Source organism: Lepisosteus oculatus, chromosome 12 (assembly GCF_040954835.1).
Source record: "Lepisosteus oculatus isolate fLepOcu1 chromosome 12, fLepOcu1.hap2, whole genome shotgun sequence".
In the NCBI taxonomy this organism is placed as follows: domain Eukaryota; kingdom Metazoa; phylum Chordata; class Actinopteri; order Semionotiformes; family Lepisosteidae; genus Lepisosteus; species Lepisosteus oculatus.
This window is the reverse complement of record NC_090707.1, coordinates 19185991-19203375: the sequence shown is the minus strand read 5'-3', so window position 1 is coordinate 19203375 and position 17385 is coordinate 19185991. Positions and strand designations below refer to the sequence as shown.

The following is a 17385-nucleotide window of genomic DNA, read 5'->3' as shown; positions in this document are numbered from 1 at the left end:
TATTGTTTCCTTCTTTCTCACACGTTATAACAACACAACTAACAGCCCCCATACACAGTTAACATTACTTTTTTCTATTATACACCAATGAACTCAACAATTCACAGCCTGTTTTGTACTCAACCCTGCCAGAGTCCTTTGCTGTCCCTGCAGTGTAGACATGCCAGACATTGCTTGTTGCCAGAGAGCCAGCAACCAGCCAGGCACCTTCTGCTACTCTACCGACAGAGCTGTTGTCCTTCTGGCTGTTCTATCTACTCCAAGATCATCACCAAGATACTTCAGCAGAACCTAAAATCCGCTCCTCACCCTTCTTCTGAGGGATTCTATTCGAGTCTACCACTCTAGTTGCCCTATTACAGTACAGTATATACATGCACAACAAAGACATTTCAATCTGCTTTCACTTGTCCAGAGGACAGAACTTCATTCTGGCTACATTTAATGTATTTTCGTGGCAGTCACAGGCCACAGCACCACTAATGCTGCTGCACCCACACAAACTCTCTTCTAACAACCTCAGTCACAGAACACTCACACCACAGATACTTTTGCCTTTCCCTGCAAATCAGTCTCAGTCAGCTAACCAGACACTGTCTCTGGCAAAGATACACACATCCTTCCCTGTAACTGTCGATGCTTTCTCTCACATCCAGCCAGCCTATGTACAATACTCTCGCAGTCGCCAGTATCTCTCTCATGCTGAAAAGGAACAAGTAATAGGTTTATTCCATGGTGAAAAGAGAAGAAAGAAAACACAGCTTTGGCTGTGGACCCTTCTTCGGGTGTGGAGCCTTCTCTCTCATGCTGACCCAGCCTGTATTACAAATGCAGTAGTTTTGGAAGAGTTCTCCACTGACATGCATTGTTACTTTAGTACAAGTGTTTTTCTTTTTCTCTTTGTCCCAGAGAGAGCCACTGCAACTACTTCAAGAATCTGAGAACAAATGCAATCCCCTCTCTTTTGTCTGAGTGAGCCCAGCAGTCCTCCTAGAGAAGTCAAACAGGCTCTATAAATAGGACTGACCACAACTGTAGCTCATTAAACCATTTCTGTACAGCTTCAGCTTCTTAAACAGAGTCTGTCTTTAAAATTATATTCTTCTGTGTTTGGACATTCAACTATTCCAATAAGACCTGTTTATAAGATCCCTTTGCACGAATGTAAATTTTACATTTCTAAAGTAACTAACTCCTGGACTTACAGTTAGTTCATTAAGAGAAATGTCTACTAGTTCATCATGTATCACATCAAGGATATGCCCTGAAATAGTAACATCACTTCTGGAGATTTTGGGCTTTCTTCTTTGACTGTTCCAAATATCTATATGGCTTGTATGTGCCATGGCATAGATGTCAGGAATTCTGATGGAGGAATGTATAGCCATTCTTCCAGAATATGCCATAAATGTTTGATTGGATTGAGATCTGGTGACTTAGAATGGAAACATATGGAAACATTACTGTGGTTATCCATATGTCATGACCTTATCTCAGGGCTGTAGAACTTTAGGTTGGTGCCACATACACACCAGACAGTTTGTCAGGCACATGGTGAAGGATGACCGTATCACATTTCTCCACTGTTCTAGTGCTCTTTGCACCTTTGACCTCACATACGTGTACAGGTGTGATGAACGTTTTTTAATGGCAACCTGCCTGTATTATCCCTTTCCATGGAGATCTCAGTGGGCCATTTTTGATTAAACTGGCACTTCTCTCACCCCAGGCAGAAAGTTAAGTAATCGGGAGCTGCTGTCCGTTTTACATTGCACTTCCACATGTATGGATATCAGAGTTTCCTTCCACCGTTGTCCTTCGCTGAAAATGTCTTTCCCTTGCTGTTCTATTCTTACATCAGCTTAGAAACTTTTGCTCATGAAACATCATCACTGAAGCTCATGCCAACCATGCCCCAACAATCATCCCCCTTTAAAAATCACTTGAGATAGTGTCACTTATTTACCCATGTGTTTCAGTTTTTTGTCTACTGTCTATAGACAGCAACTGGCTATGGGCTACAATTAAGAGGCTTTTGTTACAAATAAAATGTGCAGTATATTATTATACAGAAATTCAAGTGGCTTTGCTTGATTAAATTAAAAAGGCAAACATTATGATTCGTATTCTATACTTTATCTTATAAATTGCCCCAGAAAAAAGTCACTGTCCTGATTGAACATACAAAACTTATTTTCCATAAGGTACAATATTTTCATTGATTTTCAATTCCTTATGGTGTGTTTTCCAAAATATTTTTTTTATTTACATTGTTTTGGAAAACTGTATTTGTTCATTATTCATAGAACATTAAACAATACATTAAAGTGATTGTGATTGTTGTGATCCTTTTTTTGTAGAATTTTTTTACTTCCTTGCTTTGAACATGTTTTTGATTAAGTATCAAGACAACAACAGCAACATATTTCTTGGCTACAGCATATAGTTTGCACTACAGATGCATTTCTGACAGACCTTTGGTAATATCAGAGCATGATGCATTTCACAGGCCTGTATATAAAACTCCCTTATTTCTGTATGTTTATCAGACCGTTGTGAGATGAATACTACACTTTAGCTGCAAAGAATGTGAACTCATGTTCTCAGGACCAGACAGAATAAAAATGAAACTGCTTACATTGTTAAGGAAATAACTCAAAAGAAAGCAGATGCCAGCATTTTCTAAATATATATTATGAATAATGCTTGTTTGTAATGCCCTGTGAGTTTCAGATATACCAGATATTATTAAGATGTACAATGTATGAAGCAAATACTCCAAGTGAGAATGCCAGACATTAAGTCATTCATATTACATTAGCTTATATAACATGGATGTTCTAAAGGCAGTCATAAATGTCATAACATATTTTACCAAAATAACCAAGATGATATCAGAGTTAAAATCTGACATCAGTCTTGTCCACAAAGTGATGCACTATGTGCAGTGTTTTGTTTCAGTACTGACAATTAACCCCATGTTTCAAACAGTTCACTGAGGAACCGTAGGTTAAAATACTTAATAAAACCATACTGCAATGAACTACAAAAATAATAAGCTGGAAGTTAAAAGACTACATATTTTGTTCTTATTTGCATTATTATATTTTGACACAAATATAAGTCATGTATTTAATGAAGCATGCTTATTTGTCTTGGACTATGGTTGTTTAACCAACTCCGTACTGAAAGGATGGACCTTTTCTTCTCCTAAAGAAACATACTGCTAATAAACAATATATTCATTGGTACTATGTAACTAATTATACCTAAGGAAAAATTTAAGTGTATTATATTTTTATATTTAAGTGTAACCAAATAGTCCTACAGAAATCTTTTAATTTTTTCAAACGTTTGCTGCATTGACTAGTTTAAAAATATGAAAGGGTAGAACATAATCTTTACTTTCAAACACTGACACAATGACATCTTATTAGATAAGATAATATCCTTACTAATGAGATCCACTCTTATCTGACAAAAATCTTTCCAAAAATTTGAGAAATTTAAATGAACACATTTCTTTAGTACAATAAAAGGAAACATTCACAATCCTTTCAAAATGTTTAATGAAAAAATGACTGCTATGCATATGAATGAATCCAAGTGACAAAAAATATTAAATTAAATGGACTAGACTGGTCTTCACCTTTTGTGAGGTCACTGAATGAGCCAGAAGATGAATTTCCAAGCTAAAATTAGGTGACATTATGACTTTCAGTCATCCAGTCAGACCAAAAATATTGAGACATTTTTAGACAGCAAGGAACAAGGAAGAAATGATAGAAACAACTTCATCTAGTCCTTTCAAAGTAATAAGAAAATACATACATGGAAAGGGTAATCTTCAGTATTTTAGAATAAATGACCACTAAAGGTATTACCACTAGGTAAGAATATCTAGTCTTTATTTTTCTAAAACATGCTATCAAATCCAAACATTATAGAGTAGGCTCCCATTAGGATATTTCATTTCCTATGCTCCTTATTTATTATGCCGTCACAATACAATAATTTGATACTAAGACTGGCAAAGATCACCTTTTCCATGACATGTTTTTTATGTAATTAAGGGTGTTACAGATAGTGAATTCCAGCAATAACTTAAGATTGCTCTTCACACCCTTAATGCCCTTATTTTTAATAATAATCGTTAAATATCTTTATTATATACTTCCTTTAAAAGCAAACATCTTATAACTTAAAGACAGTTACATGTAAACATGTTTTCTTTTTTCTGACAAAACATTCAGGTTATGATTTGACTATAAAGAAGGATTATCTAATATTTTTTTACATATATTTTCACTCTTATATTTTTATATCTGCTTTCACAGTATTCAGAATTTTTGTTTAAAGGGTAAACTTTTTACATTAGAAGTATGTCTTTCTATTGACATTCAGTGATGTGATAAGCTGTTGTTATTATCAATATTTACCAAAGAAGAATAAATATGTACCTTTACAGAAAGAAATTAGAAATGCCATGGAATAATGTTGAAAATAATGTTCTCTTAAATACAGTGATGCTGAAATGGTACACTCAGGTTTACATTGATACATTACTTCACATAAAAGAAAAGGTAACAGCAGGCACATATTAAAAGATACAGATATAAAAAAATGATTAAGGGAGCTCCAAGTAAACTGGCTTCAAATAGCTCCTGTTTGGAAACATCAGTATAATGTTTTATAAAAATTTGCTTTAATATATTTTGCCTATTTTGTAGCCATGACAAAATGGCAAATACCCAGAAAATAAATACTGTACATAATTCATAAATGAAAGCATCCAGTTATTGATTCAAAGATGGCAATTCAGAAAAGTAAACATGCTTCATATGAAACTCTTCAGCAGGTTTGTTTTTTGTAAACTAAAATTCAAAATATAATACATTGTTATATCCTTGTGATCTTTAAATCTTAATAAAAAGTCAATTTATTGTATGAGAATAGTTAATTTAAATATTTTATTGAAAAGGTACATTTTAAATGTACAGACTTTTCTGTAATACACGTTCTACACACTAAACAAATAACTCACAGACTGTAATGAACAAAAACTTTAATGTTTCTCTTGGTGCCGATTGCTTTTCAGATTCTAAAAATACAAGTAATCTGTGCACTACTTATTCGCTTCTCCTCTATAAGACCTGCAACCTGTTAAGTAAACATTAAAAACACTATAGTAAATATAAATATCTAATGTTCTGTACATTATTGCATCAAAGGGCCACAACATAATGCAGCACCATTACAAATGAAGGATATTTTAGAACTACATAAATGAAAGGCCCATGATTTCCCTGCCAGATAACAGGCAAGATTAAATGGTAAATGTGCAATTCTAGGATTTTATTTTGAAAAGAAACACTTAACATACGACAACAAACCCAGTGAGAACGCTACCTAATAATTCTTTTATGAGGCTGACAGAAAATATGACTGCTGTGAGTTGTTTTTTATATATATGGCTATCTAACCTTTTTTAGAGTTTAATGCAATAGGAAACGTGTAATGTCAAAACAAATGAAGCGGCTAAACATAAAAGCAGAAAGGTTTGTATTAGCTGTGATACATCTCAAACTACACAACAGACAAGGGCACAGAGGCCTAAAACAGCATTATACAGTCCCTGACAACATCAAGACATTGTTAAAATTGTGTACTGTCCTTTTCTTAGGATGTTAGCCACACTGCTGTGCTTTTGGAATTGGAGTTGTCTGTCATAAGGTGATTAGGAAGACCATGGTATTTTCAAGTCATTCAGGAAGCAGTCTGATGCTCTTTATTTTCAATTTTAATTTGGATATCCAGACCTCTAGAAATCATTTCCATTTGACTAGCTCATGAAACAGGAAGATTATGATGAACTATTTTATAAATACATTGTTCAAAGTCTAAAAAATTTCAATAGCAATCCACTTGGACGGTGCTGTGTTGAACACAAGTTCAGATGTGTACACTACACAACATGACTAGGTCAGAGGAAGGGTCTGTAAACCAGTACAAGCTTGACATTCCCTTTGCTACTGGCCTTTCAATGCCATGTCATGCTGAAGAGTCAATACGGCGCAAAGAGGATTGATCCTGCTGTTGGGCGTATTGGCCCTGGTGCTGCCCTTAAGAGAGCGGGTGGTAATGCAGGAGTCTGAAAGATTGAGGTATTGGGTCGGGGGTGTAAAGAAAGAGAGGGCACAGCTGTTGGTGAAAATGGGGGTGAAATAAAAGCAGGAGATAACGGCTTAACCAGGTCCTTCTGGAATGCAAGTTTGGCCTGAAAAAAAATAAAGATCTAATAAATAAACAGAAACAAGCCTTTACATTTTATTTTCTTTGTTTAGTTAATGTTTTCATATTACTTAAAGACAACCAGCAAGCAACAATAGCATTAGGTATTAACAAAGATAGAATTTGCTTTTGTGTTGTTGATTAAAGACTTTAAGATAGTAAATAGAAATGTCAGCTTATAGCACTCAGCTTTACTGTTGCTGTCAAAATAAACACTTAGCCTAAAGTAATTATTAGCACAGTTTGAGTGTTTCAGTAATCTGGGTTTGTGGTAATCATGGTGACAAAATGTGCCTAGCATATTAAATCAGTATATGAACCCATAAATTAATTTGCACTTGGGTATCAGTGTGGCTGCATTGTAAAAGCACTGTCTATGGTGGCCTAGCCTGTGCAAGCAAGCTGATAGTGACTTGAACCTGCCAAAAAAGAATACTCGGTATCCCATAACTGTTATTTCTTTAGTACACTACATTGCTAAGTAGTAGGATACTGTTGGCTTAATAAAGCATCATGTGAAATTACTTACCAACTCATATGTATAAGACACTAAAGAAAAACACGAACAGGCTTACAGAGAAAGAGAAGTATCTTTAATCCTTTGTGGAACAGTTTCCAGCTGTCTCTTTTTTATAGCACACAATTGAATAAAAGAGACAAAAGCTACACAATAAGATTTACAATGCTATTCTTATTATCATCTCATTACCCACTTAAAATGATAGTACAACAATCAATTAACTAAACCGGAATGTTTTACTTACTGCCAAAGCAGTTGAGTTGCGTTGTTGTTTATTGTAGGGGCTATATTTGGGTTTCATGGGCTTGCCTGCTACTCTGTCCTTGTGCCTCCTGCTGGAAATGTGCTGCAATATAGAAAGATGTTAAATTAAAACCAATTAGATTATTAAGAAATCCTGATTGATGATTTCCTTGAATACAAGCTAATGAAAATTGACAGACTCATGAGAACAGTACGTTGCATAGTACAGCACAAAATATGTATCTCAGCATCATGAAAAATGCATACACTGTGTTTCATGTTGACATACGTAATTAATTATTAGCAGAATCAATAAAACAATTAAGTTGCTAGTAGTGTAAAAGTACTCTAGAGCTGCTGATTTGAAGGCATGGTATGAATCATTGCATACAATTAAGGAGCTGCTTGAAGCAAAATTTTTCAGTGGAGTATGTTGGAGGGACTGCAAGTTGAGTAGCCCTAATACAGATGAAACTGGAATGCCTTTCAATAGTTTTTCAAAGAGATACTGCAGCATAATTCAGAACTTGAAGAGAACTTGCTTGTGATGACTGCATTTTAGAATTCAGGAATACAGTCAGGGAAATTATAAAGAGTATATAGTATAAAAACTATGCAAACATAATTTACAACTTTTCAATGTTAGGATTCAGGTACACAAACTGTCATAATGATATAAAACAACTATGGGTGGGCCAAAACAACATATTTCAGAATGGATATTGGTAGTTTTTTTTAGAATACATCCACACAGATAATAGTGTCCTACAAATGTTTATTAAAGGTGACTTCAAACATGTGACATAAATACAAAAACTCCCACCAGACAGAGCACACACAGGGTACTTGAAATGATCTAGTTTTAGTTATCCTGCCTGCAAAGGTTTAAATAAATATAAGTTCTTTTGGAGGTAAAATTTGTATTATCCCAAAAATACTATCTGCACGAGGCCTCTAATAGAAAGACAAACGAAAGACACCAATCTCTTTGTTGTACCTGGTATTTAACAGATTATGTATTGGGTGCTTAGAAAATCGTGTCCCCCAGGGTGTTATTATAGGTGTCACCTGAAATATCGCCGACCACCTAATCTGCATAACCTCCTTGTTCACAGCTCCCTTGACCGCCCTCAACAACCATCCACACCAGGCACTTTCCCTTGCAACAGAGCTCGCTGTATCACCTGCAAGTACACATCTACCACCTAAGTCATTCAAGGCTCCTCAGGACAATTCCGGATCACCCAGACAACATCTTGTACTGTACCTCCAGCAACCTTATTTACTGTATCTCTTGCAGTAAATGCCCAGCCATCTACATTGGAGAAACAGGAAGGAGACTCGGAGATCGCTTCAGAGAACACATCAGGGCTGTGAAGATTAAAGATCTCTCCAAACCCATTGCTTCTCATTTCACCTCTGACGGCCACGACCACTCTAATCTCTCCGTCTGTGTTCTCAAAGACAGTTTTCCGAACTCATACATCAGAAAGACCACCGAAACCAAAATTATTCTGCAGCTAGGATCACACATTCTCCCTTCTCTTAATGACAGACTACTGTTCTTTTAAATTTTCTCCATTCATTGGAAGTTTCATTTCACATCTCTCTGCACCCATTCTGACTTCACACTTCTTGATTGGCCTCTCTTTCTGTCCCCTGCTCCCATCTCTCACTCCTCCTCCCTCCCAACCTTTGCATACTGCCCTGTCTCTCTCACACCTGAAGAAGGCTCCACGGCCGAAACGTAGTGTTCTCTTTTTTCTTTTTTTCAGCATGGAATAAACCTATTACTTGTTCCTTTGCAGCCTACGCATGCTGATGCAGCTACCCACCCAAACTACCTGAAATAACTAACTGAACTTCTGCCCTGGGAAAAATAGCTATATTAGTGGAAGTGTTTAATACCTTGCTATTCTCGTTCAACACAAATTTATGACACATTAAGAGCTGCTTACACAGAAATAGGGAGCAAACACTTAATGCTAAGGCTGAGGAGAGATGCATAAAGTTGTATTTTTTGTTCTTGTTTTTCATATACACTGGAAAAGAATGTGATTTTTTAACACTTGCGCCAAATCCCTATGCATGGAAAAGACACTTTAGAATGAATATATTCAAATACAGTGCTACATTTTAAATAACCAATTAGCAAACAAATAATTGGAATTTAATGACAATTACATAAATAATATTACTTCTAATGAAATTAAACTTTGATTGTGTGACTTCGGAGTGGCATGGTGGTGCAGTGGTCACCATTGCTGCCATGCAGCAGTGGGGTCCTGGGTTCAATTGTAGACCTGGGGTGCTCTCTGCATGAGTTTGTATGTTCTCTCCATGTTGAAGTGGGTTTCCTCTGGGTGCTATAGTTTCCTTCCACAGTCCAAGGACATACTGGTAGGTTAATTCGCTTCTGGGAAAATTTCACAATGAATGTGAAAATGGATGGATGAATAGATAGATGAGTGACTGCATTATATGGCATTATATTACTTAATGGAAGTAATATTACGTATGGAATTGTACTAAGGATGTTCATGTGTTCTACCTGTTTAAGCTGAATTTCAGAGTTGACATGGACGTCACATATTTCACAATGGAACGTCTTGTTTTGCAAACCCGACCCCTTGACAACTGCAGTCTGGACCTTGAGTTTTGATCCAGGTCTGGGATATGCCTTAATTGGGCCTGCTCCATTTCGAGCTTCCAGCATTGTTTTATGCTTTGAACCTATGTGGAGAGAAAAACAGAACAGACATTTTAATGTACAGATGAAATAAATTACAAAAAGGAGGTGATTTTAAAACAGAACCATGTACAGCACAGAAAATCATAAAAGATAGTACAAATTTTGAAATAATGTGCATTTACTTTTGCAGAAATAGAAATGTACCACTGGAATACACTGTATAGCAGTACATCAAAATATTTTAACTCACTGGTGCTACATTTTTATATAGGTCCAAGGCTAATGGGGTAATTTATTTGACTTCAGTCTTACAGATAATTTAAAATTAATTCAATAAAGATATTTGAAAAGTTTCCTGGTTACATAACTCACTACCTAATTGATATATACAGTACACATTTACTTCTTCTAAACAGCATCTCATTTATGGTATAAATACCAATTATTTTCTCAGCAACACTCGTTGTCATGGAAATAAATTGCACATTCTTCTTATGACTGAACAAAATCTCCACCGACAGTTATAATCTTTTATCCTATTTTTTATTTCTCACTTCACTGAAAAATGTTTTCATGAATACCTTTATTAAAGGCCAAATGTTAAAATTAACCCACTCATGTTAGATTTATTACCATGCAAACTGGTAATTATGATGATTACTTTTTTACCCATTTTAAGCCTAACAGAAACCCAGCCAGTCTTTGCAATGAAATGAAAGAACACAAAATGCATACATAAAAATTGACCAAGAAGTCAACAGAAAATAATTTAATTAATGTATATAAAAATGACCCAGCAGTTAACAGCAGGTACATAATAACATATGAAAAGCTGAAAACAAGAGGAGGCCATTAAGGCCATCTAGCCTCTTTGGTAGTTAGTTACTAATTGATCCAAGGATCTCATATGGCTTTTTCATGAAAGAATCCAGGCTTTTGGCTTCAATGCGGCTAGCTAGCTTATTCCATACTCCCACAACTCGTTGTGTAAAGACATGCCTTCTGTTCTCATTTAAATACAATTCCATTTAGTTTCACTGTTATGTAGGTAAAATGAATGCCTATATAGTGAGCAGGAAAAGTAATTCATGTGACTGAAATTTCTGTTGGAACTAAATTTTTTTAACACATTAAAATAAAAAAATAACTCCCAACCTGTGTTGTGAGCCTCCAGCTGTGACAAGGAGTTTACAGCCACTTTGCATAGGGAACAGTAAAGGAGCTTCTTGGCTTTCTCCTCTTCTGATTCTGTAGATGGTGCAGGCCCGCTGCCATTATTCATTGCTGGTCCATTTGCCCCTGTCTCTGAAATACTGGTTCCTTTTGCTGATTCAGAGACAGATGTAGGCAGGGTGTGCACAGCAGCAGTGAAAGTTTTAGGTGGAGCAGCTTTAGTAGTGCTGAGACAGTCCAGTTTTATTTCTACAAACAAAAAAACATACAAACTCACAATCATGGATTCATATTCCAGGTAGACTAATTTAAGTGAAGCAAAAAACTATTTTTCTGATTTTCACACTTTTGATTTCCCCTTTTGTCATTTGAATAGTCCAAATACCAAAAGCAGACTTGTTTTCACATTTTAGAACGTGAAATAAACTCTCCTAGATGAGTAATTCCATTGTCCTGTCTAGCCTTTTGTTAACAAGAGTGGTAGCTCTTCTGGCTATACAATCAGCACTCCGCCTTAAGACATGATGATAGGATAAATTCCACTCATTACCTTCAATTTACTGATGTGTGTGTGCTGGGAAACATTCTTGCCCTTAGCAATGTTGTTTCAAACAGAAATCAACCAGGAATCCAGGCTAAAATCTCTAGTTCCAGCAATTGAAACCAATTGTAACAATTCTTTTGATCTTGCATCCAAAGTAATTGATTTGAAGCTTTTAAATAGTGCTTTAGATATAAAGTGCTTTAGACTTTACATTTCTTTCTAAACACCGGAAGCATGACATCTATAGAAAACATCCTGAAAAATATTTTAATCATTTAAACCTTTTGCATATTTCCTCCCATATTTTTTCTTGACTAAGGTAACTTTATCATAATAACTGTTTGTTGCTAGGAAAAGTCAAATCTACGAGGAATTCAATGTCAATTTGAAGAATTCATCATATTTGTTAAGATAATCTGCAATGCTGTCTTATTACATAAACTATTATGTGATATAAAGCACAGCAGATAGCAATTTCAATGACTTAGTTCTTCAAGTTTCTCAATGTAGACTAAATCCCACTTTATCCTCTGCTAGCAGAATTTTGGAGAGCAATTACAGACCTGATAGAAATGACAGTCTAAACAGAGCTTATATTAATACACTACATCACAGGACAAGGGCCAGAGAGTCCTCTGTGAATCAGTCTGGCATTAATCTCTGGTGATCTCCAAAAAGACACTGAATACAAATGAGGAACATTATCTGCAGAAGCATTGTGATTGTATATAATTACCAGCAAGTTGCTAAACTTAGGCAAGCTGCAAACCCAATCTACAGCTTTCTCATCTCTTTAAATTTATATTAATCAGTTGCATTCAGTTTATCATAAACAGCAGCATAACTGGCTAGTTTCTGGTTTTGAGTGCACAACTCCAGTCATCTGACATCTGGCACAACAATTTTCACCTCTTCCAATGCTTCAATTGCACAGCCTCTTTGTACACCTGCCTTTGCTGGTTCTCTTCTTTCCCAGTTTGCACAAATTCCCCCTGCATGCCTTGACAAAATTTGTATAACATATGCAGCCCATCTTCCCTATGTTGGACTCCATTCCCTGTGTTTTTCTCCTGTTATGGTGCCCTTTGCTCTTTGGCGTTTAACATAATAAATGACTTCCTGAGCTCTGGCATGGTGCCAATAGCTTTTAAAACTGCTGCAGTCATACCAGTATGCTTAAAAAAAAACAAGGCTTCAGATAATCTAAATACATATTTGCCCATATCTCATTTGTCTTTTTTATGATGACATTAGAGTGTGCTTCTGCAGTACACATAGAAATACTGTATCACTATAAAGTTTTCACTCTGGCTTTAAACATTACACAACACTGAAACTGCTCGTTAAAGCTGCTTACTCCTTCTTACCATGCCAGCAGATTTGGGTGTATTAAAATAAATTCACTTCCATTCACAAATGCATTCGGCATTCAATACTGTAAATTATGGCATTTTACTTTGGTTGGAGTTGTCATCTCTACCCTTAAATGTTTTAAATATGACCTTGTCAAGGGATCATATTTTATTGTCTGGCGGTTTTAGTTCTGAGGTAGTATTAGTTAAATACTACCAATAATAGGCCTACTGGGCCTAATGCTATTCAGCATGTTCCCCTTGGTTATAATTGAATGTGAATCAGGATTTCTTTGCAGATGATACTCAAATCAATGTCAACACTACACCTAATACCAAGGCAGCAGTTTCAAAACGTTTTCTGATATACAAGCTTGGATCACACACTTTTTAAATCTTAATTCTGATAAGAATAAGATCAAGGATATTAGATCAAGGTTCCCCCTATCAGTTATGTAGAACCAATTCTTAAACTTTGTCTTTTGATGCCACTTATCTTCAGTTTTGATCCTAATAAGGAATTTGGTAATGCTCTTCCATCCTGGCTATATCTTTAAACCTCATTGGGCAGAACATTTTTGTAACTTTTTAAGATTTTCTTTCCAGTTCTGAAACGGCTGGGGTATGTGTTTGTATCTGAAATACTTTATCGTTTTTTTTCTTGAAGTAATTTAATTCTTGCAAATGCCCTACTTGCAAAGAGTCTCTAAAATTACCCTGAAGTTACAATATGTTCAGAACAATGTGAATCCTGACTACATTGCAAACAAGTGACCTTCATCATTCTTGTCTTGCAATCCTTGCACCGGTTTTGAGTTGACTTTAAAATCCGTCCACTGAATCTTCCACTATGTAGCGTGATAGTGCTAATATGGTATTTGTTTTCTCCCCAATATGACCCACATTTAACTGTTTCTAGTTTTCTATGTTCCCATTCTTAATCTACACTCTGTGTGTGACAGAATCTATTGTTCCTATGCCCCAAAGCTCTGGAATGCCATCCCAAAGAAATCAATTACTTACGCACTTCTAAGTGTAGTCTATGTTTTCATAAAGGTTTTTTGTGCATATATTGTCTGTATGTGCTTCTTGGATTTGTAATCTACTTTAATTTCAATGTGTTATTTGTTCATATACTGTAAAGCACTTCTGAGTTTACTACTGTGTTATATGAAATAAAAAACCCAACTTGAAACAATTGTCCCTCTGCGGTCAAATGTGTCAAGGCCAATGGTTTTAAGCTTTTAAAAGTACAATGAAACTGTCTTCCAAATATATATTTGCAAGAGAGAACAACATTTTCTATATGAAACAGACACATTTCATTGTTTATTCAGATGAACTGTATAAAATGAACTGTACAAACCGCCATTATTTGAAGTATTATCATATCACTTGTTTAATTCATTCAGAATAAAAAAAAACACACCACTGTGTGCCTGGCTTTAAAATAAAACAAAAAGACCATTAAATACTAGTGTAGCAAACTCTTGTCATTTTAACCATTGCTTTGTATTTATTTGACAAAAAAATCCATTCTCACTTACACTTAGAACAGGGCATTTGTAAAAATACTTTTTCCTTGCACATTTAAACAGAAAATATCACTTAGATTAAAATCTCCTTTTTAAGAGCTGCAGGGTGTTGGTGGGGAAGAAAAATGGTTAAGATCACTCATTAAGTTCTGTATCTTTCTGAATTTATAACCAGTTTTGTGTTTGAGCCTGACACTAGGCTTAACATGGTACTGCAGGATCTTTAATGTTCAGGAAATAATATCTCATCCAAAGAATGACACCTAGAGCTTACTTCCTCCTCTCTTGCCCTCAAGCAAGTGAACACCTTACTGGTCCACCAATTCTGAGTTTTGTTTAAAAATACTCTCAGGTTTCTTTGGTTGACAAGCTCAGAATAAAAATAATTCTTCAAACTAAAGTAACTAAACTAAAGTTTTAAAAAGTAGCTGGTCTTAATGTTGCAATCAGGAATCATTCCAAAGATTTAAAATAATGAAAAGTGACCTAATTATATAGTTTCTATAAATGACCAGCCCTAAGTATAAATGGTACGAGTGGGACTTGAGTGTTTATACAAAGACTACTTACCTCTTACCTTAAGCATGAGATTGGACATGAAGGTTATGTGATTACCAAAGTACTAACTACAAATGAGCGCAACACCTTTTAGATGCCCCTGAACAAATAACAGCTCTGATTACAACACTGTGTAACTTGTGAGACTAAATTCATAAAAGAAGCAGATACATTTTACTCACTGACAATGAAAACCAACATGCAAATCACCCAAAAGTAGCACATGGAGGTATATAAAATGTGAACAAGAACAAAAGTTGCTATTAACCTGGTTTGTCAGAGTTGTTGGCAGTGACTGCAGTGGAAGTGGTGGAGGTGGTGATTGTCTTTGCGTTGTCCTTGGGAGAAACAGTTTTCTGCTTATTTTTCGTGGACTCCTGTGCTTTGAGCTTCTTGGCATGTTTACTGCCTTTGTAGTGTGCCTCGGCTTGGCTCTACAAAGGAGAACAAATGAACCATGCAATCAGGCTCATTTCTCACACTTTAATGCACATCATGGGTGGCAGAACAGAATAAAAACAGAACTTTCAATAGAAGGCACCATTTAAATTTACAGATATATTTTAAAAGAGGTTTTTGTAATTGCACTTGATTTGCTGCACACATAAATGCATTAAATGCTAATTGTTTAAACGGAAAAAAACACTGGAGGGTTCGATTAAATTATCTCAGGAAACCTTATGTTCCAGATCAATTTAAAAATGTAAAGGTCAGGCAAAGGATCTGATACAAACTGAAATATAAAATTTTCTATGCTACAAATATATTTTAAGATCCACATTTCATATGGACCAGTATTTAAAGAATTATTATCTTGTATGATTTTTCATCTTGAATAGGTTCATGATTGGGTACTCTAAGACCTTTTTACTAATACAAAAGATCAAATATAGTGTATATAATGCAGGTATGTTGTACTTTCTCATTTTTAAAATACTGCTAATCTATGAGGGTCATTTGGTCAACTGCATAATACATGATAAATTATCATGTTATTGATTTTAGAACTACAGTAATGTTTTCTTAAATAAAAGAACAAGATCGTTATAGCTCTGAACATAACATTGTGACATACCGTAGCTATATAACTAAGCATATTTTATTCATCTAATATGTGACTGGTTAGAATGCATAAATATGTTGCACATCAGATAGAAAATTCACTGTAAAATACCTAAACATTTGTTACAACTGCAAAGCTACGCACATAACAGTATCATTCTAAATATTTTTACGCTTTATACTCTCAGAGAACCGCTCTTACATTAGTCTTAGACTAGTTTATATATTTGAGAGTGTTACGGTTTAGTGTATAGGATAGGTACAACATTGCACAGTATTATATAACTAAAGAATTAGCACTTTTTAAGTTAATCTTGGCATTACTTTATTTTAAAGAGGAGCAATGGGAAGCCCATTACAGAAATTATATCTGTTACTCAATTGGTGACTTACATGGTTTAATACAAAGAAAATAAAACATACTGTTCATGAGAATTCAGCTATTGTATTATAAATCACAGCTGACAACAAAATAAAGACAGATTTGTAACAGATGATCAGCAAAACAAATCAACTCAATAATAAATGGGTGCCTCTATTGAAAGAAATATATTAACTCCTGCAGTTAATATCATGTTTTTTTATTTCAAAACAAAGGAAATCCATAAATAAAGCATGCTACTAGTGATTAGTAGCTATTGGTTTTCAGTAAAATTCTGTATGACACGTTTTCTGTCCTGGTTCATGCAGATCTATACCAAAAACATAAATATGTTTTATAACATAAATATGAGTAAATATAACCTAGGAACAAGGGATACCGTTCACTTTATCTAGTGAAGCAGGCTATGAATATGCAAGCACAAGCAGTTTGCAGGAATAGCACAAACATGACAAGAGAACACAAAGCTAATGTTGCATTTCTCTTTAACAACCAGTAAATTAATTTATACCATCAGACTCCATTACTGCTAAACTAGTCGTTCAAGTGACAAAAATGTGCCTTTATATACAAGAGTTCCATATAACCATGACATACAGTAGCTTATATTACTATCACTAGTAGAGTACTATCACTATATATTATACTCTAAAAGTACCACAAATACGCTTAATATCTTACAGTGCAGTTTTTAGATATCAGTGATTTTGTAATAATTAGACCAATTTACAAGAGAAAACAGTTGGGATATTTGCAGTCAGTTTGTTCACATAATAGCATTATGAATTTTAACATATATATTTTGTATCCTAGAATGTTATAACACAAAGCAGAAGTGTATTTATCAATATATTTTGTATATTTTTGGAATCATTGCACTGTTGCAGAAAATTAAATTTAAGTACACATTCCATATAAATGCAACATGTAATATTTACTTATATTGTTCATGCACATAAAGGTCTAATAATTTGAATTATTTTGCTTACATGTGAATTTTTCTGGGTTATAGGGTAAAGGTCTCAATTATTTC

The 17385-nt window shown here is 34.9% G+C and overlaps 1 protein-coding gene across 8 annotated transcripts in view; it reads right to left on the bottom strand.

Annotated features, from left to right (window-relative positions):
* Window positions 1-3545: 3545 nt before the first annotated feature.
* The window catches only part of znf385b (zinc finger protein 385B), a 124880-nt gene continuing 111040 nt past the window's right edge, over window positions 3546-17385 (bottom strand). For all 8 annotated transcript variants that reach the window (XM_015359088.2, XM_015359080.2, XM_015359081.2 and 5 more), the window contains 5 exons: window positions 15177-15342; window positions 10902-11168; window positions 9606-9787; window positions 7056-7157; window positions 3546-6277 (listed from right to left, as the gene is read on the bottom strand). In XM_015359088.2, coding sequence (XP_015214574.1) covers window positions 6065-6277; window positions 7056-7157; window positions 9606-9787; window positions 10902-11168; window positions 15177-15342 — 930 coding nt within the window. In that variant the 3' untranslated portion in view covers window positions 3546-6064. The remainder of the gene's footprint in view (window positions 6278-7055; window positions 7158-9605; window positions 9788-10901; window positions 11169-15176; window positions 15343-17385) is intronic.